The sequence below is a fragment of the Panicum virgatum genome, chromosome 7N (genome assembly GCF_016808335.1).
Source record: "Panicum virgatum strain AP13 chromosome 7N, P.virgatum_v5, whole genome shotgun sequence".
NCBI lineage: Eukaryota > Viridiplantae > Streptophyta > Magnoliopsida > Poales > Poaceae > Panicum > Panicum virgatum.
In genome coordinates, this window is record NC_053151.1 from 37,816,012 (window position 1) to 37,842,490 (window position 26,479).

At 54.2% G+C, this 26,479-nt stretch overlaps 3 protein-coding genes and 3 pseudogenes across 3 annotated transcripts; all 6 read left to right on the top strand.

Moving 5' to 3' along the window:
• On the top strand, positions 1-3,108 carry LOC120681222 (WPP domain-associated protein-like). The gene is made up of 6 exons (XM_039962740.1): positions 1-1,295; positions 1,328-1,604; positions 1,710-2,209; positions 2,281-2,407; positions 2,488-2,589; positions 3,049-3,108. Exons 1-6 carry the CDS (start codon positions 367-369, stop codon positions 3,106-3,108), a joined length of 1,995 nt encoding a protein of 664 aa, XP_039818674.1. The 5' UTR covers positions 1-366.
• Positions 3,109-9,326: 6,218 nt separating this feature from the next.
• LOC120682130 (defensin-like protein CAL1) lies at positions 9,327-10,143 on the top strand. The gene is made up of 2 exons (XM_039963885.1): positions 9,327-9,498; positions 9,617-10,143. Exons 1-2 carry the CDS (start codon positions 9,423-9,425, stop codon positions 9,796-9,798), a joined length of 258 nt encoding a protein of 85 aa, XP_039819819.1. The 5' UTR covers positions 9,327-9,422; the 3' UTR covers positions 9,799-10,143.
• A 2,828-nt stretch (positions 10,144-12,971) lies between these two features.
• Positions 12,972-13,651, top strand: LOC120682131 (annotated as a pseudogene).
• A 2,747-nt stretch (positions 13,652-16,398) lies between these two features.
• Positions 16,399-19,108, top strand: LOC120682124 (annotated as a pseudogene).
• A 701-nt stretch (positions 19,109-19,809) lies between these two features.
• LOC120682128 lies at positions 19,810-21,711 on the top strand. Its single transcript, XM_039963883.1, has 2 exons — positions 19,810-20,397; positions 21,347-21,711. Exons 1-2 carry the CDS (start codon positions 19,920-19,922, stop codon positions 21,460-21,462), a joined length of 594 nt encoding a protein of 197 aa, XP_039819817.1. The 5' UTR covers positions 19,810-19,919; the 3' UTR covers positions 21,463-21,711.
• A 100-nt stretch (positions 21,712-21,811) lies between these two features.
• Positions 21,812-25,378, top strand: LOC120682127 (annotated as a pseudogene).
• The last annotated feature ends 1,101 nt before the right edge of the window (positions 25,379-26,479 follow it).

The window sequence follows — 26,479 nt, forward strand, 5'->3', positions numbered from 1 at the left end:
GTCATCATCCTCAGATGTCGTCTCGCAGCGCGCGGGGAGCCAACAATGGCGGCTCCGTTCCTCGATCGGAGAAGGTGAGAAGCTGCGTGCGGAGCGCGTCTCGCGCCGTTTGCTGGTGCTCCGTTCCGCGCGGCCAGGCCACCGCGAACACATGTCCGCTCGCGAAGCAAACATCTCGGTCTCGGAAGACCAGCAGCATGCGCGCGTCCTCTCCACGAAGCCACGAACACAACATGGCGGCGTCGTGTCGTGCCCGCAGAATTCCGAGCGTTCCCGAGCGCGCGCGCAAGAGTCTCGCCATCCATCGCCGAGCACGCAGCTTCGTCGCTGGACTAGGCGGTCCGGGCTCTGCGTCAGTGGCGCGCGATGGACGCCTTCTTCAGCGGCCTCGACTCCCGGCTGCGGGTGTCGGTGAAGGCGGTGGACTCCATCATGGTGGGGCTAGTGAACGCCGCCATGGAGGACGCCTACAGGAAGAGCCTCTGGAAGGACGGCGACCTGGACCGCCTCTTCCACAAGCTCCGCTTCGCCGAGCTCGCCATCATGCAGCTCGAGTGGTGCCTCCGCTTCGTGTGCGGCGAGATGGAGGACGACGACGGCCAGGAGCAGCTGCTCGACGACCTCCTCGAGACGCGGGACCAGATCCAGGCGCGCCTCGACGAGGCCGAGCTCGCCGTCGCCGAGGCGGACCGAGACTACATGCGCCGGAAGCGCGCGGAACTCGCCCCGGCGCGCGGCCGCGAGACGCCGCCCGCGGCCGGGCGCCAGGGCGCTGAGGAGGAGTGCGGCCGTGCGTTCGGCGAGCTTAGGGTGTCGGTGATCCGGAAGATGTCGAGGATGAGGGCCAGGCTGGAGGACGCGAGCTCCACGCTGGCAGCGCTCATGGAGAAGGTGAGCGGCGAGGCGTCGCCCATGGCGAGGCTGCAGGAGGCCGGCCACGAGGGCGAAGGGGTCAAGGGGCTCTCGGGATTCTACGGCATGGCGCAGCTGCTCATGGAGTTTCAGGAAATGGTCCTGGACGCCGGCGTCGTCAGAGACAGCGTCGCGTCTTCGTTCGACGCCATGGAGAGGTCGGTCTCCGCGCTGGGGGCGGCCATGGATGAGCAGCAGTGGCTCATGGATGCAGAGAGGGAGATGTACAGCGCCGTTGTGGAGGGTTTTGTCAGGGAGATCAACGTGGGATCCGATCGCACGTCTTCTCCAGGTGAAGGATCTCGTCCACCTACGTTGCATCATGACAGTGACGCTACTGAGAATAGCCTGGAAGAATTCCAATCTTCAGAGGATGAAACTAGGCAGCTGCAGTCAGGAGGGCATATGGTAGCAGAAAGTCAGATAGCAGACAGTGCTATCAATTAGGAGAGCATTGTATCCACCGTGAGGAAGCTGAAAGGCTAACAGGAGTAAAGATTGATTCAGATGTCGGATCTGATCTACAATGTGTGTTATATACAGCAGTATTCAGAGACTTGGTGAGGAAATTGGCTGTTCAGGCATATGATTTACAGAAACTAAAAGAAGAGAAGGATGAAATGGACATCGCAAGTAAACTGCAGTGCGAGATATATGGCTCTATATTCAAAGACTCGCTGAAGAAACTGGATGTTCTTGCTGATGTGCAGAAGGTAACTGAAGTAAGAGACGAGGTGGACATGAGAAGTGAACTGCAGAATGAAATATATAGCATACTAGTCACAGACTTGCTGAAGGAACTGGCTGTTGATTCTGCTGATCATTTTATCAAGACCTTAATCAAAGATGAAGTGCATGCGGTTTTTCTTGCCAAGACTTTAAATGCTTGGAAGAGCGCAACTGAAATGGTTCATAGTGAGAGACACATCAAAGAAGAGATGATGCAAAACAATGTAACCACTGAAGATGAAGGCCCAGATTCCGATCAACATGGAGTACCTGTGAAGCAAGAGATTTTAAGTTTCGGTGCAAACCACGACAGGCGAAATTCAAAAGGGGGTGATCAGCAGGCTGAAATGTCAACAGTCAGAGATGATGTCTCTTATTCAGTTAAGAACAATGTTAAGGACGGATTGGAATACCAAAGGAAGGCACAAACAGGGGAGATAGATATAGGTTTCAGCATGACCCCTGAAAGCACAATCAAGGAAATGCTCATTCGATCAACAAAATTTCAGGCAATGTCCATGGATTTTGAAGCTGTTACCTGTGGAAAATTAGAAACAGCTGTTCTAAGGTTTGTGAGTCTCCATTCCCTTATTTTCATGGCATGGGGCAATCGGAGAATGATATCTGATCCTTGTCCAGATTGAGAGACTTGGATAAACAATTGGCGAATCTGGTTGAACAAGTGAGTTCTCTTAAAAAAAGTGAACTCATTTACCGGACGGCTTTCACCAGGAGATGTTGCGACCTCCAAACAGCAGAAGCAGAGGTTAGAAATTATAAGAAAACATCTTGCTGCCGATTGCTCCATGGCCAAAGATACTTAAATTTGCCTGCCACAAACCTTAGGTGGATCTTCTTGGCGATGAGGTGGATCTACTTCTGGGACTTCTCAGCAAGACATACAAAGTTCTGGATCACTACTCGCCAGTTCTTCAACACTATCATTGGGTAATTTTCTAGTTTCACCGAGTTGAATACCATGTCCATGTAAATTTAACAGGTGCAGTGTTATGTCATCGTGAAACAAATTTTTGTTGAAGCTAATGTAGTTACTGAATCTGCCATTTTTCTTACGTTCCCTGCCTGGCAGCTTGATAGCTAAGTTTTAGGGGGTGTTTGGATACAAATACTAATACTCCAAATGCTAAACTTTAGCACTAGCCCATCTAAACAAGAGTGCCAATAGGCTGAGCTAAACATTTGCCAAGACTTAAATATTTTAGAAGAGATACTTAAATATTTTAGAAGAGATACGAGTGCTAATACGTGCTAAAGTTTAGCACTTAATTTAACACATCCAGATAGGCCATAAATACATTTCCATTGATGTATAAATATTTTTTCTCGTTTCATTCATTTTTGTTCGCCAGAAGTGAGGCTGAATTGTCCATTGGTTTGGTGTTTCAGATCAGGGAGACGCTGAGCATGCTTGGGAAGGAGCTTGCCCTAAGGCATCAGATTCGTTAATATAAATAAATAAATAGCTTGATGGCCATGGATGGCCGGCGGCCGGAGAACCTTCGTTTCCCGGCTATACGGTGGCCGGAGCTCGTGTTGGAGGGGTTGAGGAGGGAGCGAGGGAGGTGAGGGAGCTTCGGTTGGCGGCGATTTGAAGATGGTGGGGCAGAGGCCGGGGATTTGGCCGGTGGACGGGAGCCGCACGAGCTCGTTCGAGCTCTGCTCGAGGAAGAAGATGAAGGGGCAAGCTGAGCGTGAGAGAGAGGGGGGAAAATATCACGCGGCCGACTCGGGATAAGGACGAGGACGGGCGACGCCATGGATGACTAGCGCGCTCGCCGGTGTCGACGCCCGACGCGCGGACGCCGTGATGCGTGCTGCCCGGCGTGCTACCGATCTGACCGGCCGATTATACCGGTCGGACCGGTCCAGGTTGAACCAAACCCAGTTTGGTAATATTGGTTCCAACTTTTGCAAATTCAAAGTTTTATTAATTGAAAACCGAATCAAAAACTTTTAAGCATCCTGAAGCACCTCATTTCATGTGTTTAGATGTTTACACAAGAATACAATTTGATTTTATTTCTAAGGGATTCCATTTGAAAACTTTTGCTATAAATTTATTACCATTCCTAGTTACGGATTTCTACTATTACTTAAACGAAATATGATATGAGCTCTCGTTAAAAACATCCTTAAACAAAATTTCGTCATCGCGTGTGTTAAAACGCAACGCTAATCGCCATGCTAATCCCCTGATTAAACTTAAATATAGGTGATTAACACTTGGGGTGTTACACGCTGCGAGCAGTTTCTGAGGACAGTGTACACTAGCCTCGGATCGGGTCTGGCTCGCTTCGTACCACATGACCGGAGTGGCGCAGACCTGGTACTATGCCCTCGAGCAGGACGAGGGCATGCCGTCGTGGGAGCGCTTCAAGGAACTCGCCAATCAGCGCTTCGGTCCAGCCGTCCGCACCAACCGCCTCTCGGAGCTTGCACGACTCCCTTGGCACGGCACCGTCCAGGAGTACCAGGAGCGTTTCAACACCCTAGTGTGCCATACGCCGGAGCTCTCTCCACTCCAGAAGGCCGACCTGTTCGTGGGTGGCCTCTCGGATCACATCCATGTCGACGTCGAGCTCCGGGCGCCCCAGGATCTTCAGACCGCCATGCACTTGGCGCGGTCCTTCGAGCGTCGTACGGCTGCCATGGCGACCGTTCCACCGCAGCGTGCCGGACGCCTACCTCAGCGTCTGCCCCCACCACCGCCAGCTGCGCCACGCGCGGCCCCTCCAGCGCTGCCCGCTCCGGCAGCCTCGGCGCCAGCCCTAACGACGCCACCGCCTCGGCAGTTCCGCCGTCTCTCCCCCGCGGAGATGGTGGAGCGCCGCCGCCAGGGCCTCTGCTACAATTGCGACGAGCCCTACGTCCGCGGACACCAGTGCCAGCGCCTCTTCTTCCTGGAGGTGAGCGACTACATGTCCGACGGCGAGGACAGCGCGGCGGCCGACGACGACGACGCCCTGCAATCCGAGGAGGCCGCCCCGGTGATCTCCTTGCACGCCATCGCCGGCATCCGCACGGAGGATACGATGCTGCTGCCCGTCTACATCCACGGTCACCGCCTCACGGCCCTCCTCGACAGCAGCTCGACGCACAACTTCGTCCATGTGGACCTAATGCACCGCATGGGCCTGGCGACATCGACGACCAAGACCCACGTGACGGTTGCCAATGGCGACCGCGTGCCTTGCGGGGTGGTGGCCCGCAATGTCGCCTTGCACATCGGCAAGGAGGAGTTCACCATCAGCTGCCTCGGCATTGACCTGGGCGGCTTTGACGTCATCCTCGGCGCCGACTACCTGCGCACCTTGGGACCCATCCTGTGGGACTTCGAGGACCTCTGCATGGCATTCACGCGGCACGGCAGCCTCGTCTTCTAGCGGGGGATTGGATCTCCCCGCGACGACATCTTCGAGCCGAGCCTATGGGCCTTGGCCGCTGACCCCGAGTGCCCCCTCCTCGATGTCCTCCTCCAGCAGTACGACAACGTCTTCGCCGAGCCGTGAGGGCTGCCCCCGTCCCGCCCGTACGACCACAGGATCCACCTTCTGCCGGGCACGGCTCCAGTGGCGGTCCGCCCGTACCGCTACCCCCAGCTGCAGAAGGACGAGCTCGAGTGCCAGTGCGCCATGATGTTGTCCCAGGGCATCATTCGGCCCAGCACCTCGCCGTTCTCGGCTCCTGTGCTGCTGGTCATGAAGGCGGACGACACTTGGCACTTCTGCATCGACTACCGCGCGCTCAACGACAAGACCTCCAAGGACAAGTTCCCGATCCCGGTGGTCGACGAGCTCCTCGACGAGCTGCATGGCGCCAAGTTTTTCACCAAGCTAGACTTGCGTTCCGGCTATCACCAGGTGCGCATGCACTTGGCCGACGTGGAGAAGACGGCGTTCCGCACCCACCACGGCCACTTCAAGATCCTCGTCATGTCGTTTGGTCTCTCCAATGCGCCGGCTACGTTCCAGGTGCTCATGAATGACATCCTGCAATCGTTCCTTCGGCGGTTCGTGCTCATCTTCTTTGATGATATCCTGATCTACAGCTCTTCGTGGTCCGAGAACTTGCAGCACGTCCGCCTCTTCTTCGACGCGCTCCGCGCCCACGACCTCCACCTCAAGCACTCCAAGTGCTCCTTCGGGTCCAGCTCGGTCGCCTACCTCGGCCACGTCATATCGGCCAGGGGCGTTGCCATGGACAGCGCCAAGATGGAGGCTGTGGCGTCCTGGCCTGAGCCCCGCTTGGCTCGGGGCGTCCGCGGCTTTCTGGGACTCGCCGGATACTACCGCAAGTTCATCCGGAACTTCGGGACCATCGCCGCCCCCCTGACTCGCCTCCTGCGCAAGGAGGCCTTCGCCTGGACCGAGGAAGCAGCGGAGACGTTCGCGGCGCTAAAGCAGGCGCTCTCCACCGGGCCGGTTTTGCAGATGCTGGACTTCGAGCGGCAGTTTGTGGTTGACTGTGACGCCTCCGGCACCGGCTTCGGCGCCGTTCTCCACCAGGGGTCCGGACCCCTAGCTTTCTTCAGCAGGCCGTTCACCGCCCGCCACGTCAAGCTAGCGGCCTACGAGCGGGAGCTCATCAGCTTGGTTCAGGCGGTGCGGCACTGGCAGCCCTACCTGTGGGGGCGCCGCTTCCTGGTCCGCACCGATCACTACAGCCTGAAGTACCTCCTTGACCAGCGGTTGTCCACAATCCCGCAGCACCAGTGGCTTAGCAAGCTGTTCGGCTTCGACTTCACCGTGGAGTACCGCCCGGGGCACCTCAACTCCGCGGCCGACGCCCTCTCCCGCCGCGACAGCGAGTCCAGTACGGACGACGCAGCGGCACTCCACGCCATCTCAGGGCCGTCCTTCAGCTTCATCGACGACATTCGGACGGCTACCTCCACCGACAGCGAGGCCGCACAGCACTAGGGCGAGGGCCTCACGGCTCCTTGGCGCTGGGACGCCGGGCTCCTCCTCCACGGCAAGCGCATCTTCATGCCTGCCCAAGACGACCTTCGCCAACGGGTGCTCTCATTGGTCCATTCAGCAGGCCATGAGGGCGTCCAGAAGACCCTACAGCGTCTCCGCGCCGACTTCTACGTCCCCCACGACTGGCGGCTGGTGTAGGAGTTTGTCCGCGCCTGCCCGACGTGCCAGCGCAACAAAACGCCGACGCAGCGGCCAGCCGGGCTGCTCCAGCCCCTCGAGGTCCCTTCCCAGGTGTGGGTGGACATCTCGATGGACTTCGTCGAGGGGCTGCCCAAGGTCGGCGGGAAGTTGGTCATCCTCACCGTGGTGGATCGCTTCTCGAAGTATGCGCACTTCATCGCCCTAAGCCACCCGTACACGGCGTCGTCGGTCGCCCGCGCCTTCTTCGACGGCATCGTTCGACTCCACGGGTTCCTGACATCCATCGTCAGCGACAGGGACCCTGTCTTCACGAGCCACATGTGGCGGGACCTGTTCAAGATGACCGGCGTCCAGCTCTGCTTCAGCACGGCGTTCCATCCCCAGACGGACGGCCAGTCGGAGATCGTCAACAAGGTGCTGGATATGTACGTGCGGTGCGTCACAGGCCACCGCCCACGAGCCTGGGCGGACTGGCTCGCGTGGGCCGAGTACTGCTACAACACCTCGTACCACACGACGCTTTGGGCGACGCCGTTCAAGGTGGTCTACGGGCGCCCCCGCCAGCGCTCCTGCCGCACACCGCCGGTGCGGCCCAGACGGACGCGGCTGACACGCTACTCCGCGACCGCGACTCCTTCCTCGCCGACGTCCACGAGCGTCTTCTCCAGGCTTGTTAGCATGCCAAGCACTACTACGACGCTCATCACCGCGAGCTGGAGTTCGCGGTGGGTGCCTGGGTCTGGCTTCGCCTGCTGCACTAGCCGACCCTCTCGCTGGAGCGCCGTCCCAAGGGTAAGCTCGGCCCCCGCTACGCTGGGCCGTTCCAGATGATTGAGCGCATTGGCCAGGTGGCCTATCGTCTACAGCTCCCGGAGGGGTCTCACCTCCATGATGTCTTCCATGTGGGGTTGCTGAAGCCCTTCTACGGCGATCCCCCTGCGTCCACTCCGCCATTGCCGACCATTCATGATGGCCGGGTGGTCTTGACTCCTGCTCGGGTGCGGCGGGCACGCTTTCAGCAGGGCGATCCCCCTGCGTCCACTCCGCCATTGCCGACCATTCATGATGGTCGGGTGGTCTTGACTCCTGCTCGGGTGCGGCGGGCACGCTTTCAGCAGGGCACCTGGGAGGTCCTCGTGGAGTGGCAGGGGCTCCCTGCCGATGATGCGACCTGGGAGCAACGGGAGTCCTTCGTCGAGCGCTACCCCGACTTCCAGCTCGAGGATGAGCTGTTTCCCGAGGAGCGGAGAGATGTTACGGGCCAGGAGTAGCCGGCACAGGCCCAGCCGGCGCAGCAGCCGACAGCCCCGGCGTGGATCACGTACCAACGCCGGGGGCGCCGCCCAAGTGGCTAGGAGAGCCACGATTTATTTCCTTAGGGTTTTATTCGCTTTCCTAAAGTGTGGGACAATTTGTAAGTTAAATACTCTCCTCTAGATGAAAACAGATCAAGCTAGGAATTGATTCCAGTTGGCCTCACGGGGCCGCCCCTACTCTCGCGTCTCTCTCTCCCTCGCGATCTCCCTCTCACGTGCGCGCCCCCTTCCACGCGCGCCGCCGCTCCCCTTGCTGGTCGCCACGGCGCCCATCTGTCGGCGACCCCCAAGGCCTCGCCCTCCATCCACGCACCCCTACAACCTTCGCGGCCGCAGTAGGAACTCGGTTCCTTTCAACTGGCTCCGTCCACCCGGCTCACAACCCGCATTTCTTCGTCGACGAGGATGTCATGCCCGTCGGGGCTGCACTGCACACGGCGCTTGCAGAACGGTATCTCGCCGAGGGCTCCGCCGTCAACCAAGGAGACCTGCATACCCCTGGCAGATCCTGAGGTGAGTAAATGGTTTGGCGAGTATAAAAACGCACTGTAAATTGAACTGTCGAACATGTTATTCAGAAAACTGAAACAGAGTTGAGTTGGAGTTCAGTTCAGAAAACTGAAACATGCCATCGAGTTTGATCTTCCTGCGATTGTTTATTTGCACTCGTGCCGTCGGTGATCACCGGCGGCCAAGCGGCATTACACCCACGGCCCCATTGGTAGCTAGCGTTGCTGGCCCGCTGCCCGGTGGCTCGTCGCGCCCACACGCGGCTGATCACGTGCGCCGTCGGCCATCCCGCTGCCAGGTCGGTGCACTGCACCCTGCCCAGCATCGATCAACGCATGCGTCACCGCCGGCCGCGCTCGATAGTCGATCTCACGCTACGTTCCGAAGACATACCCCTGCAGCAACGCCTCAAGAAGGGTGCACGACAGGATTCTTTTTTCGCACCGGGCGTCGGGGTGCAGGTGTGACGACGGCCGGTGGGATACTGGGATCCAAAGCCCAAACCTCGCACCGTCCATGTTGCATTAGAAAAACCCTACCGGATCAGAATTCCATGCGCTGCTGCTGCTGCTCCGGTCCTGGACGAATTTAAAACAAAATCGGCGGATTTGAATCCTTTCTCAAGGGCACGAAATTAAACGGACCTGGATTGTGAGCGGGCCGCCCGGCGTTCTGAATGCCCCCCTATATAAACCCCGCTGCCGTCCCGTTCGGCACCGCGCAAACTGCGAGTCACCAGACACCAGTCCACTTGTAACAACGCCGTTCCGAGCCCGTGACCCGGTCTGAGAGTAGTAGAGCAGCAGGCAGCGAAATGGTGGCGTCGATGGCCTCCCGCCGCGCGGCCGCGCCCGTGCTCTTCTTCTTCCTGCTGCTCCTCGTCGCCTCAGGTGCGCGCACGCATGCTTTCTCCTCGCTCGTCTCGTCTTCCTCACGCGCCCGCGCCCATTGTTAGTTTGCATTTTTTTTTTTCTGATGGCACGAGACGGACGGACGAGTGGTGTGCAGAGATGGGGCCGGCGCGGGTGGCGGAGGCGCGGCACTGCGTGTCGCAGAGCCACAAGTTCGTGGGCGCCTGCATGAGGAAGAGCAACTGCCAGCACGTGTGCCAGACGGAGGGCTTCCCCTCCGGCGAGTGCAGGCACCACGGCGGCATCCTGCGCAAGTGCTTCTGCACCAAGTCCTGCTAGCCGGCGAGGCGAGGCGAGCAGGGTCCGATCCAGTAGCGTCCCGGAGTTATTAGCACGCACCCCGCGCCGCAGCCATGCATGCTGGTGCATTTGATTTGCTGTAGCGTCCACTCAGTCGTCGTAATCACCCTTGCGTCTTTAATTAGTTTCCCGTGCTCTTATGGTGTACCGACTTAGTGTTTCTCATTTGTAGTAAGTTATTCGAAAAAGCTAAACCGAGAGTGCTTGGCTAGCAGCTTCAACTGCTGGAATAGTAATAAAAAAACTTTGGCTTTGTGGTGTCAAAGGAGCTGTATGATCATTACATGTTAATATCCTTGAATGCATCTTGGTTCTGTGGAGGAAGTATCTCGATCTACCCCGCTGATGGATTTGTTTACCATCAGTTTCCGGTTGATGTTGGCCGAGCATTCAACTTGTGGATGCTTTGGTCGGAATTATCCTTAATCTAAAATATCAGTTTCTGGTAGACGTAGAGTGGTGTACTATGTAATTTAGCACTTCTTTCATTCTTAACTACATGATGTTTATAACAAGCAAATTATTTTGATTTTATTTAAATAGTTTGTTTTAAATGTTATATAATTATGGAGGAGTTACCATAAAAGTTGATAAAAGAGAGATGTTCGACTGGTTCATCCTTTCAAAAGATATTTATTCACATGACTTGTGAACATCTGGCTTTCATTTAGGATAAGAAAGAAATAAGTTCTCTTAAGGAGGAAAAAACAACATGATACCAGCAGTGCCTTACTCAGCACCTATGACTTACATGCATATACAACACACACATAAAAAACAAACCTACCATGGGCCGATGGGCGGACCATAGTGGAGGCCGGAGGCGAAACTGGGCATCAGCCCCTTCTTCCTCCACGCGCTGCTTCACTGCAAGTCAACTTATTTTGTGCTTGTTTGCTGATGTTAACAAGCAGAAATCTATAGAAGTGAACTTATTTGGCCCCCGCTTGGTTTGGCTCCACGTTCACCTACTATATATGCTTCATCCCCATCCCCTTTCGTAATTGTTATCTACAGCAGTTTTATACTCCATCCGTTTCAAATTATAAGTCATTCCAAGAATCTTGGAGAGTCAAACTATCTCAAAGTTTGACCAAAATTATAGAAAGAAACACAAAGATTTATGACATCAAATAGGTACACTATGAAAATATAGCTAACAAAGAATCTAATGATACTTAATTGGTTTCATAATAAATGTTATTATTTTGTAATATAAATTTGGTCAAATTTGAAAAATTTTGACTCTCCAAAATTCTTGGAATGACTTATAATTTGGAACGGATGGCGTATTAGAATTTGTGTAGAAGAAACTTTCCAAAAAAATGTATTAGAAGGAATTTGCAGGTTATTCTAAGATTCGTTTTCTAGGAAACTTGTTCTAAGATGTAGCTAATTTTCACGTCATGTTTAAAAATACTAAAAACAAATTACATAATTTGTTTGAGTGAGTTGTTTAATTAACATGTTTGAACATATATAATAAAGCTTCCGCGTTGTCACGAATATAAGCGACAAAAGTTGTTTGAATGTATTCGATTGCTTACGTGTTGCTGTTCATCTTCTTATCTGACGTGTGTGACCTCGATCCGCATGGTCGTACATGGATCACTCCCTTCACATCCTCCATCTACGTCTCTATATCAGCTACCATCGCATAACAGTACAGTACTAATATATAATACGCTAAACCAGCTCTACCAGGAACATATATAACGTAACACTCCCACCAACTTGGCTGGCCACGGGATTGTCCTCCGTCATCGCCATCCGAGACCTGCGGCAACCCGGCCGCTAGGTCGCCATTCACCCACAATCTGCCGCCATCACTGGTGATCAGGGGCGGAGCCTCATGAAGGCGAAACTGGGCTCTGGTCCCTCTTGTATGCAAACTTTGCATTAGTTAAACAGTGATTTTAACACTATTCATTACTGTAGTAGGTTAATTAACAAAGGGTGGGCCCCCTCATTCTTGGATCACGCTCCGGCACTGCTGGTGATCATCAGCAATAACGTGTTCCGCACTAAGCCAAATCCTGACTACAGGGCAGCCCCGCTGGTGACAAGCCGAATCCGTAACCTAACCTGTGGCGGCAGCAGAGCCGCGCCAGCATCAGCATGCAAGAGGAGGATGAAGCACTAGCTGGGCGCCCACCTGGCTGTGACAAATAAAGCAGGCGGTGTGGCACGTGATCGATCTCCTCCAGCAGCCCACGCGAGGCAGCATATTCCACCTGGTTCACGCCGCCATGGAATCCCGAGGTCCGACCCACGCTCTCCGTGCATGTTTTTCTTTTCTCCCCGATGACTGCAGCTCCGACGTCTACGACTACAGAGCACCACACCATCCACGTCCCGTTTACCGGCGCCGAGATAAAGCTCCATAGCTCGATCAGCAGCTAGCCAGCCAGTCAGCATGCACCGACTAGTTGTCGTATTGTACTGTGCACGGGCGCGCAGTTTGATTAAGCTAGCCGCTGCGGACCCTGCAGCGCTGTGCTACATCCCGAGCTGGCGTCGATCTCGCTCCACACACAACACCATGTCAGGTCGGCCGTCGGCAGCAGCTCGATCCTGAAGAGCGCTGAAGCGATGCGGGGGGGGGGGTGCAAAAACAGGAACGCATCAGCGTAGCTAGCCACCCCGGCACCGTGCTCTGCACGCACCTCATCCTGAAAACCGTAGCCTACCCAGCGCCACCATCCACGCACGTACGTGCACGCCCCCTGTCTGCTGCCCTGCCTGCCTCGATGCGCACTACATTCCAAACACATCCACACGCCTATCCTCAAGAATGGTGCACAATACAGATTCTTTCTATATTTTTTCTTTCAAAAACAATAACAATAATTCTTTCTTTCTACGTTTTCCAAAAAAAACTAGGAGTATAGAGTACTTTACTTGCACCGAGACGTTACTGTCGGGACACGACGAGCAAAGCTCAAACAAATTGCCGAGTCTGGATTTGTTTAAACAGGCGCCCTAATTAAACGTCTAAACCCCCTATATAAACCCCATTCCGTCTCCGTCGCCTCAGTGCCAACGCCTCTAGTTCGAACAGTACTTAGTAGCTAGCCATCACCGCCTACACACGCGCAGACGAGCCACCCCCTTGTGGTCGGACGCAGTTGATCGAGATCCAAGACCAAGAGATGGCTTCGACGACTACCTCCTCACGCCGCGTGGTCGCGTCCGCACATCTTCGTCGTCCTGCTGCTCCTCGTCGCCTCGGGTAATTAAGTGAAATCATCAGCGTAGCCAAGCCAAGCATAAGCATGCACGGACTTACCTGTTTATTTCCCGGTGATGGCACGGCACGTGACGTTTTCTCGCGCAGAGACGGGGCCGGCGCGGGTGGCGGAGGCGCGGCACTGCCTGTCGCAGAGCCACAGGTTCGTGGGCGCCTACATGAGCTACCGGAACTGCGAGGGCGTGTGCAGGACGGAGGGCTTCCCGTGGGGCGTGTGCAGGTGGCACGGCATCGAGCGCAAGTGCTACTGCAAGTGGCTCTGCTAGAGTAGGCGGCCCGGCCCGCGCAGCTTGCTTGTCTTGCATGCATGCATAGCTATAGCTTCGACGGGCCAGCCCAGGCCCGTTTGCTTGTTGACCGGCTGGCCCGGTCCATTTCTTGTTTACTTCATTGCACTGCATGCGCCATCCGGCCCGGCGGCAAGGACCAGCTAGCTTGAATCGGTCGCTCCGCCCCGTTGTTTGCCGTTATTCTGTCGCGTCCGCGTGTGCATCGTGTACCATTCCATGTCGCGTGCTTTATTACCGTGTAAAAGATGTTCTAGCTACCTGGAATCGAATAATAAACTACGTTGTCGCTGAATTATTACATCGGTGTCCCGTTTGCCGGCGCCGAGACGCTCCATCGCCCGACCAGCCAGTTGCTGCTCGACCCGAAGCTGAGGTTGCATCGCTCCACTTGGCAGATCACGGGTACCGCTCAACACTGTGTCAGGCTGATTTGTTATGAGAGAACAGTACTGCTGACTGGCTGGTAGCTGGTGGCTGGTGCTGATTTAGTATGAGAGAACAATACTGTTGGCTGGTTGGCTAACAGGCCAAGCGAACCCAACGAATGGTTTGTGCCAGAAGCCCAGAGCTGAGGTCAGCCAGGAGGAGCCACGGATGCTCCGTTGACCCTTCTTCGATCGGAGGTAAAAGAAGCTGCGTGCCCGCATCCATGGCGGCTAATATTTGGCGCAGTGGAGCGCGTCTCACGCCGTTTGCTGGTGCTCCGTTCTGCGCGGCCAGGCCACAGAGAACACATGTCCGCGAGCGAAGCAAACATCTCTGGAAGGCCAGCAGCACGCGCGCGTTCTCTCCACGAACACAACATGGCGACGTCGTGTCCGCAGAATTCCAACCGTTTCTGGGCACGCGTGCAAGAGTTCTCGTCTCGCCATCCGTTACCGAGCACGCAGCTTCCTCGCGGGAATAGGCAGATGCTTTTGCCTGGGCCCTGGGGATCGGGGCTGGCAGATGGCAGCCATGCTCATGCACATTCCTGAGCATTGGTCCCTCGCAGAAAAAGCAGCGAACACCTGAAGCGCATCCACCGTCAACGTGCCAACTGGCTCACGAGGTAGCAGACAAGCGGAAACGATAGCATCGGGGTCGGTCGTGTGTACCTTGCAGAGTAGCCCGTGCGGACGCGCTGGCCATGGAGGCGAGAGCGTGGCGAAGACGAAGGCGAACGTGGCCCCAGCGTATGCAACGCAGCTCGTCGAAGCTGAACGGAGACGACGCCTTTGTATCCCGGCCCGTGGCTGGATGCGCGCACGAACTAATCCTCCACGTCGAGGCCGACCCTCCAGAAGAGCCGGGTCAGCCGTCAGCGGTGTCGACGATGCCAGGACGTTTCGCGCCCGGCGAGCAGGAAGCTCGTGGTGAGTACGCCCCCCGGCAACCCCGGAGGCTCTCGTCACTTGCGGTCGGTGCGAAGCGCGACAGTACATCAGGACATGGGAAGTCGTCCCAGACTGGCAGGCCGGCGCGGCGGCGAGCCACGGCGTGCAGCGAAAGTGGCGTCGCGGGCTCGCGGCCATGACCAGGGGTGGACGGTAACCGAAACGGCGACCGGGGGCGGACAGTAGTTGAGATACCGTCCACCTCTGGGACCCTACCAGCCGTTGGATCGTGCACGTTCGCTCCAGATCGGGCGAGATACGCGTACGCAAGGATTTGGGTCGTCGTCCTCAGTCGTCTGGCAGCGCAACGGAGCTGGATAGCGCAGGCCGGACGGCGCGGCGGCGTTGCTCGGTGGCGAGTGTCCACCGGTCGACGGCGTGTGCCTACCGGTCGACGGCGCGAGAGACCTCTCCCGATTACCTCTGGGCAAAGCGTCCATGGGCCCGGGCAGGGGATGACCGGCCGGCCGGCTTGGGCACTCGGTAGACCCCAGATGCGCGCGGTCGCCGGCTCGAACCACATCGCCGCCTCGCCGCCGCCCAGCTGCCTCCTGCTCCAATTTTGCAATGCAGGGCCCTAATCGCCGATGGATACAGAACGTGACAGGCTTGAGTGTTTCACTGCTTTGCATGTCCGTTCTAGTTCAGAGTTCAAATTGGCTATGCATTCCAGCCAATACACTCCATTTTCATTAGAAATTTATTGGTGAATTCAGAGTTTAGGGATTTTATTATCCCTATAGAGCACATTGGAGAGTAGCTTCTGCCGAAAAGGAGAGACAGGATATGAATACGTAACTCGTGCTTGAACTTCTTGTAGAAGCCTTGCATACAGAAGAGGATTTCGTCGGTGGGGACGCGGTGCCGCTGGCACGGAAGTCCGACGATCGACCGCGGACATGGCATCCATCTTGGATCTTTCTTTTGTGCTCACCGTTCCACCACCTGCCGGTGGTCAGCACTCCGGCTGCCTGCACTGCAAGAACTAATCCTCCACGTCGAGGACGGTGGAGACCCGCCAGAAGAACGGCGCGGCGGCGGTGCTCAGGCTCGATGGCAAATGTCCGCCAATCGACGACGACCTCGATGGCGGCGCAGCGGTGGTACTCGGGCTTGAGCCTGTCGTCTGACGGAACGGGTTGAGGTCATGCCGCCGCAGCCGATGGCGAAGAGACGGCGTCGGTCTTCCCAAGCAACGATCTCGACGCAACGCCGCTGCACCGAGACGGCGAGAGCGGCGGCGTCTTGAGGTCGGCTGCCCCGCGCCTCCGAGGTCTGGGCGGCGTTTTCTGGCTGCCCGCTAAAGCTCCGCCATGCCCATGCGGCTCTTCCTTCTCGCACGCTTGTGTCCGGACGATTGGTGGAGGCAGCAGCGCGGTGGACGTGCATCCGGGGGCGGCCGGACCTCCGCCGCGATGGCGCGAGCGGCCGCGTCCACATCTAGGCGGACCACGGGACGGCGTCCGAATTCCTGGTGAAGCAGCGTGTACGGACTCACGGTCCGGTCCATTTTATGAAGCTTGTAGCCACACACTCCAACGTGCACGCCGCAGACTTGGTCACCACACCGCGCCGGCGCGCCGCGCTCCAAATGCCGACCAGGGGTGGACGGTATTTGAGATACCGTCCACCCCTGGGTCTCCGACAGCCGTCGGATCGGCCACTTGCGGTCCAGATCGTGCGAGACTCGCACGGGCCGGGACTCGGTCATCATCCTCAGATGTCGTCTCGCAGCGCGCGGGGAGCCAACAATGGCGGCTCCGTTCCTCGATCGGAGAAGGTGAGAAGCTGCGTGCGGAGCGCGTCTCGCGCCGTTTGCTGGTGCTCCGTTCCGCGCGGCCAGGCCACCGCGAACACATGTCCGCTCGCGAAGCAAACATCTCGGTCTCGGAAGACCAGCAGCATGCGCGCGTCCTCTCCACGAAGCCACGAACACAACATGGCGGCGTCGTGTCGTGCCCGCAGAATTCCGAGCGTTCCCGAGCGCGCGCGCAAGAGTCTCGCCATCCATCGCCGAGCACGCAGCTTCGTCGCTGGACTAGGCGGTCCGGGCTCTGCGTCAGTGGCGCGCGATGGACGCCTTCTTCAGCGGCCTCGACTCCCGGCTGCGGGTGTCGGTGAAGGCGGTGGACTCCATCATGGTGGGGCTAGTGAACGCCGCCATGGAGGACGCCTACAGGAAGAGCCTCTGGAAGGACGGCGACCTGGACCGCCTCTTCCACAAGCTCCGCTTCGCCGAGCTCGCCATCATGCAGCTCGAGTGGTGCCTCCGCTTCGTGCGCGGCGAGATGGAGGACGACGACGGCCAGGAGCAGCTGCTCGACGACCTCCTCGAGACGCGGGACCAGATCCAGGCGCGCCTCGACGAGGCCGAGCTCGCCGTCGCCGAGGCGGACCGAGACTACATGCGCCGGAAGCGCGCGGAACTCGCCCCGGCGCGCGGCCGCGAGACGCCGCCCGCGGCCGGGCGCCAGGGCGCTGAGGAGGAGTGCGGCCGTGCGTTCGGCGAGCTTAGGGTGTCGGTGATCCGGAAGATGTCGAGGATGAGGGCCAGGCTGGAGGACGCGAGCTCCACGCTGGCAGCGCTCATGGAGAAGGTGAGCGGCGAGGCGTCGCCCATGGCGAGGCTGCAGGAGGCCGGCCACGAGGGCGAAGGGGTCAAGGGGCTCTCGGGATTCTACGGCATGGCGCAGCTGCTCATGGAGTTTCAGGAAATGGTCCTGGACGCCGGCGTCGTCAGAGACAGCGTCGCGTCATCGTTCGACGCCATGGAGAGGTCGGTCTCCGCGCTGGGGGCGGCCATGGATGAGCAGCAGTGGCTCATGGATGCAGAGAGGGAGATGTACAGCGCCGTTGTGGAGGGTTTTGTCAGGGAGATCAACGTGGGATCCGATCGCACGTCTTCTCCAGGTGAAGGATCTCGTCCACCTACGTTGCATCATGACAGTGACGCTACTGAGAATAGCCTGGAAGAATTCCAATCTTCAGAGGATGAAACTAGGCAGCTGCAGTCAGGAGGGCATATGGTAGCAGAAAGTCAGATAGCAGACAGTGCTATCAATTAGGAGAGCATTGTATCCACCGTGAGGAAGCTGAAAGGCTAACAGGAGTAAAGATTGATTCAGATGTCGGATCTGATCTACAATGTGTGTTATATACAGCAGTATTCAGAGACTTGGTGAGGAAATTGGCTGTTCAGGCATATGATTTACAGAAACTAAAAGAAGAGAAGGATGAAATGGACATCGCAAGTAAACTGCAGTGCGAGATATATGGCTCTATATTCAAAGACTCGCTGAAGAAACTGGATGTTCTTGCTGATGTGCAGAAGGTAACTGAAGTAAGAGACGAGGTGGACATGAGAAGTGAACTGCAGAATGAAATATATAGCATACTAGTCACAGACTTGCTGAAGGAACTGGCTGTTGATTCTGCTGATCATTTTATCAAGACCTTAATCAAAGATGAAGTGCATGCGGTTTTTCTTGCCAAGACTTTAAATGCTTCGAAGAGCGCAACTGAAATGGTTCATAGTGAGAGACACATCAAAGAAGAGATGATGCAAAACAATGTAACCACTGAAGATGAAGGCCCAGATTCCGATCAACATGGAGTACCTGTGAAGCAAGAGATTTTAAGTTTCGGTGCAAACCACGACAGGCGAAATTCAAAAGGGGGTGATCAGCAGGCTGAAATGTCAACAGTCAGAGATGATGTCTCTTATTCAGTTAAGAACAATGTTAAGGACGGATTGGAATACCAAAGGAAGGCACAAACAGGGGAGATAGATATAGGTTTCAGCATGACCCCTGAAAGCACAATCAAGGAAATGCTCATTCGATCAACAAAATTTCAGGCAATGTCCATGGATTTTGAAGCTGTTACCTGTGGAAAATTAGAAACAGCTGTTCTAAGGTTTGTGAGTCTCCATTCCCTTATTTTCATGGCATGGGGCAATCGGAGAATGATATCTGATCCTTGTCCAGATTGAGAGACTTGGATAAACAATTGGCGAATCTGGTTGAACAAGTGAGTTCTCTTAAAAAAAGTGAACTCATTTACCGGACGGCTTTCACCAGGAGATGTTGCGACCTCCAAACAGCAGAAGCAGAGGTTAGAAATTATAAGAAAACATCTTGCTGCCGATTGCTCCATGGCCAAAGATACTTAAATTTGCCTGCCACAAACCTTAGGTGGATCTTCTTGGCGATGAGGTGGATCTACTTCTGGGACTTCTCAGCAAGACATACAAAGTTCTGGATCACTACTCGCCAGTTCTTCAACACTATCATTGGGTAATTTTCTAGTTTCACCAAGTTGAATACCATGTCCATGTAAATTTAACAGGTGCAGTGTTATGTCATCGTGAAACAAATTTTTGTTGAAGCTAATGTAGTTACTGAATCTGCCATTTTTCTTACGTTCCCTGCCTGGCAGCTTGATAGCTAAGTTTTAGGGGGTGTTTGGATACAAATACTAATACTCTAAATGCTAAACTTTAGCACTAGCCCATCTAAACAAGAGTGCCAATAGGCTGAGCTAAACATTTGCCAAGACTTAAATATTTTAGAAGAGATACTTAAATATTTTAGAAGAGATACGAGTGCTAATAGGTGCTAAAGTTTAGCACTTAATTTAACACATCCAGATAGGCCATAAATACATTTCCATTGATGTATAAATATTTTTTTCTCGTTTCATTCATTTTTGTTCGCCAGAAGTGAGGCTGAATTGTCCATTGGTTTGGTGTTTCAGATTAGGGAGACGCTGAGCATGCTTGGGAAGGAGCTTGCCCTAAGGCATCAGATTCGTTAATATAAATAAATAAATAAATAAATAAATAAATAGCATTCTGTGCATGTTGCCACTTATTTTCCACGTCTAAAACTGAACAGAGTCAATATTTTTCCCTTTATAAATATGAAAGAAAAATGTTTAGAAGTAGTACAGTACAAGAGGTATCATTTCGCAAAAAAATAAAGAAAGGGAAGAGAGTGTTTAAAAAACTAAATTATGCCATTTTCAAGGTAGCATTTGCAAACTTCCAGCTTGGATACACGTACTGATACTTCTGGAACCTTCCAGCCGTTACAGCTGCCGGCACCGCAGAAAACGGCGCGGATTCTTACCGCCCCTCGTCTCCGCCGCCATCGTAGCTTCTCAGTTCCGTCTCCAAGGGTCGCCATGGAGCTTGATCTCCCGCCACAACAGGTCCCGCAGCTCACAGACCTCGCCGCCGCCATCCACCGCGCAGCGGCTGCCGCTACCGCGCTCTCCACGCCCTCTCCGTCCTCCCACGCCGCCGTCGTGGTGGCCGCCCTCCGCGACGCCCACGCCACCATCGGCTCCTTCCTCTCCAGACTCGACGCGGCCGCCGCGTTGTCCTGCGACGATCAGCCCATGGCGGAGGGCGGCCAGGAGCCGGAGGAAGACGGGGAGGGGGAGCACATGGTCGGGGAAGTGGAGGAGGGGCTCCGGGACTGCGTCCTGCAAGGGAGCAAGAGGCGGAAGCGGCCCGTGCCGCCGTCGTGGCCCCTAGGACGCCGCAAGAGCGGCGGTTGCGAGGCCTCAGAGGCTGCCGCCGCTCCGGTGCTGGACGTCGAGGGGCGGCGGCGCGGGGCCATGAATCTACTGCTACAGTTCCATGCTTGGTGCGTAGGAGGTGAGTTACTTTCGTGTTTCGTCGCAGTACTTTATTGTCTGAATTAAAGATTTGATGGTAAAATTGTGAGTGAGAATTGCCATTCTGGGTATTTTTATCCAGAAATCATCAATGTCAAGTTGGTTTCAAATACGATGATGAGATTGAAATGCACTATAACAAGAAATCAACCAAATGTATTCAGAATTTCAGATTTGGCCAACGGCTAATTCTAGATGCAGCTCTAGGTAGGTTGTGGAAAGAAAATGATGGTTGATTAAAAAGCGTGTTTTGTGATGCTACTAAAAATATAGAAGCACTAATGGAAACTGAACTGTGAAATCTAAGAACTGCTACTCTGCTAGGCTGCTTGCATTTCTGCCTTCTTGAGGAGGATAATTAGTATGTCAACAAACTTTAGACAACTTTGTCCAAAGTTTTCGTACAGCAAAGAACTAAAATCAGAAGTTCATGTGCAGTAGTTTTGAAAGTGGCTGGGGTTTGTCTGGAATAACGAGACACAGAGTTAGTGGCCTCAGTAGGTATTTTATTTGGTGCTCCTTGGCAGGCCAGTAATCTAGAGTGTTGACAGGGAAATTCTTGAAGATCATAGTAAACATTGGGAGTACAAGCACACAAGTATTGGGCTGTGTTTTAACTAATACTCATTCGACTTGATACTAAGCATTCTTGATTTTAAATTTCACTATCCATGTGTATCGACATTCCATACACTAGATATAATTCTTTTGAATGCTAAGCACTGAATAAACCTAATTTCCCCTTCGGGAGCTCATCTGTTGAAGTGTTACTAATTTTTTGGCTGAGGCTCTATGCTCATCTGCTGCTACTGGAATCTGGGAAGTGATCCTTGCGCTAGTAATATTTTCCTGTTGTTTTTTCATCTGGATATCATTTATTGCTTCGCCGAGGATCGCTTCTCCTGCTAATTCACTCTAGTGATTTTCAGGAATGGGTTTACAAGCGCCTGCCAATCATTGCTTGCTGCCAGGAACAAAGGTTTTCGACAATGTTTGTGGGTCATTCCGTTCTTCACAGAGATGCAGCCAATCAGACAGACAGTAGGCAACATTATCCCACAGTGCGGACGGTTGGGGATTGGGCTGAAGAAAGTGAGATGCCATTTCAGCTGAATCGTTTTCATAGTGAGACTAGATTTTTAGTAAGATTTGACCAATAAAGGGCCTGGTCATCTTTCCTCATTGCTCTCAGTTCCGTTGTACCTGTACTGTTTATTCAGTAGTAGTACTTCTGAATGGAGTGACAGCTGCTGGCTCAACTTGATATGTCATTGCAATTGGTTTTGCACAATGATCCTGTTGTCCACTACAGAATTGATTGCTGAGAAGTTTTGTTCGTCGTCATGTTTTTCTGAAGTCGGGTGAAAAAAGGAGCTGATTCGCATAGCGATCGGTGTCAAGACTAAGAAAAAACAACCCCGACGGTCCATCCATTGGTCTGTCAGCGTCCGTTTTCACCGGCGAGCTTAGCAAAGTCCAAGTTCTCTCACCTGCCCGGAGTCCCCGGCCGGCCGCGAGAGCGGTGCCGGTGCGAAACCATGGCGGGTCCTCTCCTGCTGCTCGTCTTCCTGTTTCTCTCTCACGCCTCGGCGGCGGAGTACGGGGAGGAGCTGCTGCGGCGCGCGTGGGGGGAGCGGGAGTGGATGGTGGGCGCGCGCCGCCGCATCCACGCGCACCCGGAGCTCGCGTTCCGGGAGCACCGCACCAGCGCCCTCGTCCGCGAGGAGCTCGAGCGCCTCGGGATCCGCAACCGCGCCGTCGCAGGGACGGGCGTCGTCGCTGATGTTGGCTCGGGCGCGCCCCCTTTCGTCGCGCTCCGCGCCGACATGGACGCGCTCCCGCTCCAGGTCCTTTGTCCTGTACCCTCTCTCCCCTCTCTGATGCCGCTCATGGGTCCTGGCCACCTGGGGCTTCGGGTGTGGACATTGAACAGCAGTAGATGGTGCGAACAGCAGTAAGATGGCTTTTACGACTACGGCAGATGCTTGGTTGGATTGATTTCATTCTGTTGGTTGCGGACGACAGGAATTAGTGGAGTGGGAGCACAAGAGCAAAGTGGACGGGGTGAAGCACGCCTGCGGGCATGATGTGCACACCGCGATGCTCCTGGGGGCAGCAAAGTTGCTCAGTCAGCGTAAGGATCAGCTCAAGGTAAAGTACAATTTTATAGTCCTGCTCGAATTCAATCATTCATGAATTTAAGTTTTGTTTATACTAAGTACCTTAGAGTAGAGGCAGAAAATAAAACTACCTGATCCACTAGCACTGCAGTCATTGTATAACATATGCTCTCTAGTTCAGATTTTTTTGGCCCGCATTGAATTTTATTTCTCAGATAAATTCCTGATTTTCAATGGACATCCTTATTTCAGTTGCAATGTTATCACTGACTGTAGGAACAGCTACTAGAATTTGGTTCCATATCCTAGTATTGAGTTTCTTTACCTCTAAATAAATGGAGGCAAATATATTTTTAATTTGATTTTGTCCTAAATATAATCTAGTGGATAGGATATTTCTGACAGAATATCGCATAAACTGAGGTTAATGCTACATAGCGCGCGGTATTAAGACCAGAAAATTTCCAATAACAAGAAACTAGATTAAAAAAAAACTTTGTTTGACTACATATATTTCAAATTCCCTTAAGTTATGTGGTTTGCATAATGTACACTTGCATGGATTAATTAATAGATATTCATTTGTGGTGAAGGGAACAGTGAGACTCCTTTTTCAGCCTGCTGAAGAAGGCGGTGCTGGTGCATCTCATATAATAAAAGAAGGCACTCTTGATGGGGTCGAAGCCATTTTTGCCATGCATGTCGATTATCGGATACCAACTGGGGTAATAGCAGCTCATCCAGGACCTACGCAAGCCGCTGTGTGTTTCTTTCAAGCCAAAATAGAAGGTAAAACTGGGATGGCTGATACCCCACACTTAAATGTGGACCCTATCGTTGCTGCATCATTCACCATCCTGTCCCTACAGCAGCTCATTTCCAGAGAAGATGATCCACTTCACAGCCAAGTATGATACTTTTCTTGGTAATGCTATTTTGCTATCTGATTTTTTAGAGCACTATAGAGAGGTGTTACAAATAAACCTAGATCAGAATGGACAGAACAATATTTCTTCTTACACAGTTAAACTGGGTGTTGGTTACTTCCTCAAAAAATAAATAAATAAACTGGTGCTTGGTTACACCTTGAAAAATCTAGGGTGAAGATGTCGGCCTGGCCCTGGTTTTGTCTTAAGAGAGGGGAATATCGAACCCTCTAGGCAGGTACTCACATGACCTGCGAGCGCTCGGGTTCGAACCCGGGTGGGTGTCCTTTCAACTGGAGGCTAATGGTAATACCTTTAGAGAAGACTAATAGTGCTCCCTATTGCTAAAGATGGAGAATCATATAATGCAGACTAATTGTAATAACATTGACTTGCTAGTTGTTAGTTCACCCTTTTTAAGACATAAGTATCAATGGATCGTTCTCAGCAACTACCACCTAGCACTTAACACTGCATTTCAGACATAAGGATCATTCTCAGCAAGTACCACCTAACCTAGAACTGAACATGGACCACTTAGTACTGATCACTTGATCCTGCATTTGTTCGAATGTGGATTTTGGGCACTCGCGGTGCACCAATATTGCTGATTTCATGCAGAGTACCTTAAGGGAATATGGAACCTCTTTTTGTTGACTATACAGAATTACATTAAAAAAAACCTCAATTACGGTCATGCTACTCATGTTTACACTTGAACTCACTCTAGTTGAGAGGATGTTTTTTTCCTTATTACTAGTGGACCCCATAGTAGGTTTAACAGTGTGATCAACCTGAAGGGAATATCGATATTTGTATGTCAAGAATGCAATTGGCCAAAATCTTCTTGTAACATAAACCTGAAAGGTATATGTATATTTATTCTGCTCAGGTGGTGTCGGTTACTTATGTCAAATCTGGAAATGCCCTTGATGCCACCCCTGGAATTGTTGAGTTTGGAGGCACTTTGAGGAGCACACTACTGAAGGCCTCTACCGTCTGCAGAAAAGAGTTGAAGAGGTTAGTAAGATCATGCATCATGCACGACTTAATTTATTAGAATTATTTTATCGTAATATAGCTGTCTTCTGAATGCACTAGGACCTCCAGAGCACTGACTGCACTGATGCATTTTCCTTGGATAATTGCTTTCAATCTACATATATGATGAATGGTATTAATATTATAGACTTGTAACTGGCCCATACACATGCATGAACGTGGCAAGTCATGTTTCTTTATCTGAGTGGTACATGGCAATGTTGCTTGTCTTGACAAATTAAAGCTGCATTAGTGTTTCCCTCTCAAAAATAAGCGCCACCGTGTACCTAATTCTCAGAATACCAGGTGCTTCTGATAAACAATTCTGCATAGTGGGATTCACATATACAGAAGGAACTGGAAATCCGCCCCTTTTCAGGTGGTAGAAGGGCAGGCTGTGGTGCATAGATGCAGGGGAGCTGTCGAGATGGAGATTGACGGCTACCCGATGTACCCTGCTGTCGTGAACGACGAGAAGCTGCATTGCCACGTGGAGGACGTCGGCAGGCGCCTGCTTGGCCTGGACAAGGTGAGGCCTGGGGAGAAGATCATGGCGGGCGAAGACTTCGCTTTCTACCAGCAGCTGGCTCCCGGGGTTATGTTCGGCATCGGCATTAGAAGCGAGGAAGCTGGTGTTACGGGCCAGGAGCAGCCGGCCCAGGCCCAGCCGGCGCAGCAGCTGACGGTCCCGGCGTGGATCACGTACCAACGCCGGGGGCGCCGCTCAAGTGGCTAGGAGAGCCACGATTTATTTCCTTAGGGTTTTATTCGCTTTTCTAAAGTATGGGACAATTTGTAAGTTAAATACTCTCCTCTAGATGAAAACCGATCAGGCTGGGAATTGATTCCAGTTGGCCTCACGGGGCCGCCCCTACTCTCGCGTCTCTCTCTCCCTCGCGATCTCCCTCTCACGCGCGCGTCCCCTTCCATGTCGCCGCCGCTCCCCTTGGCGACCCTGGTCGCCATGGCGCCCATCCGCCGGCAACCCCCAAGGCCTCGCCCCCCATCCAAGCACCCCTGCAACCTTCGCGGTCGCGGTAGGAACTCAGTTCCTATCAACCTGGTATCAGCAATGCCAGGTGACGGGAAGAGCCCCCATCATCATCACCGCCGCCGATTACGGTGGATGACCTCACCGCCGCGATGACAAAGCTGCTCCAGGGCCTGGAGACGCGCATGGAGGAGCGCATCGCCACCGCGGAGGCGCGCTGGTCCGCGCAACCAAACCCTAGCGCCTCCATGCCCTATGGAGTGCCGGGCTATGGGTCGACTACGCTGGCGAGCGCCTCGTCAACGGCCCCGACCTTGTCGACGGCGCCTCCGACGACGGCGCCCTCCCTGCCCATCACCAGTATCCCGTTCCCCCACTCGCCGTCGCGGATCCCATCTACGTTCGACGTCCCCGCGTTCGGTGTGCCGTCCGCGCCAGGGGCCGGAGGCTTCAACGAGCGCCTGGGTGTTCCTCGCTTCAGCAAGATCGACTTCCCATCCTACGACGGCGTCGACAATCCCCTGAACTGGCTCCACCGCTGCGAGCAGTTCTTCTGAGGACAGCGTACACTGGCCTCGGATCGGGTCTGGCTCGCTTCGTACCACATGGTCGTAGTGGCGCAGACCTGGTACTATGCCCTCGAGCAGGACGAGGGCATGCCGTCGTGGGAGCGCTTCAAGGAACTCGCCAATCAGCGCTTCGGTCCAGCCGTCCGCACCAACCGCCTCTCGGAGCTTGCACGACTCCCTTGGCACGGCACCGTCCAGGAGTACCAGGAGCGTTTCAACGCCCTAGTGTGCCATACGCCGGAGCTCTGTCCACTCCAGAAGGCCGACCTGTTCGTGGGTGGCCTTCCGGATCACATCCGTGTCGACGTCGATCTCCGGGCACCCCAGGATATTCAGACTGCCATGCACTTGGCGCGGTCCTTCGAGCGTCGTACGGCTGCCACGTCGACCGTTCCGCCGCAGCGTGCCGGGCGCC

Bases quoted from the DNA above. Each gene is read 5' to 3' on its own strand.
- LOC120682128 (XM_039963883.1), top strand. From the start codon at position 19,920: ATGGAGCTTGATCTCCCGCCACAACAGGTCCCGCAGCTCACAGACCTC. The intron at 20,398-21,346 runs GTGAGTTACTTT...AGTGATTTTCAG, and splicing joins CCATGCTTGGTGCGTAGGAG to GAATGGGTTTACAAGCGCCT.
- LOC120682130 (XM_039963885.1), top strand. From the start codon at position 9,423: ATGGTGGCGTCGATGGCCTCCCGCCGCGCGGCCGCGCCCGTGCTCTTC. The intron at 9,499-9,616 runs GTGCGCGCACGC...AGTGGTGTGCAG, and splicing joins GCTGCTCCTCGTCGCCTCAG to AGATGGGGCCGGCGCGGGTG.
- LOC120681222 (XM_039962740.1), top strand. From the start codon at position 367: ATGGACGCCTTCTTCAGCGGCCTCGACTCCCGGCTGCGGGTGTCGGTG. The intron at 2,210-2,280 runs GTTTGTGAGTCT...ATCCTTGTCCAG, and splicing joins TTAGAAACAGCTGTTCTAAG to ATTGAGAGACTTGGATAAAC. The intron at 2,408-2,487 runs GTTAGAAATTAT...CACAAACCTTAG, and splicing joins TCCAAACAGCAGAAGCAGAG to GTGGATCTTCTTGGCGATGA.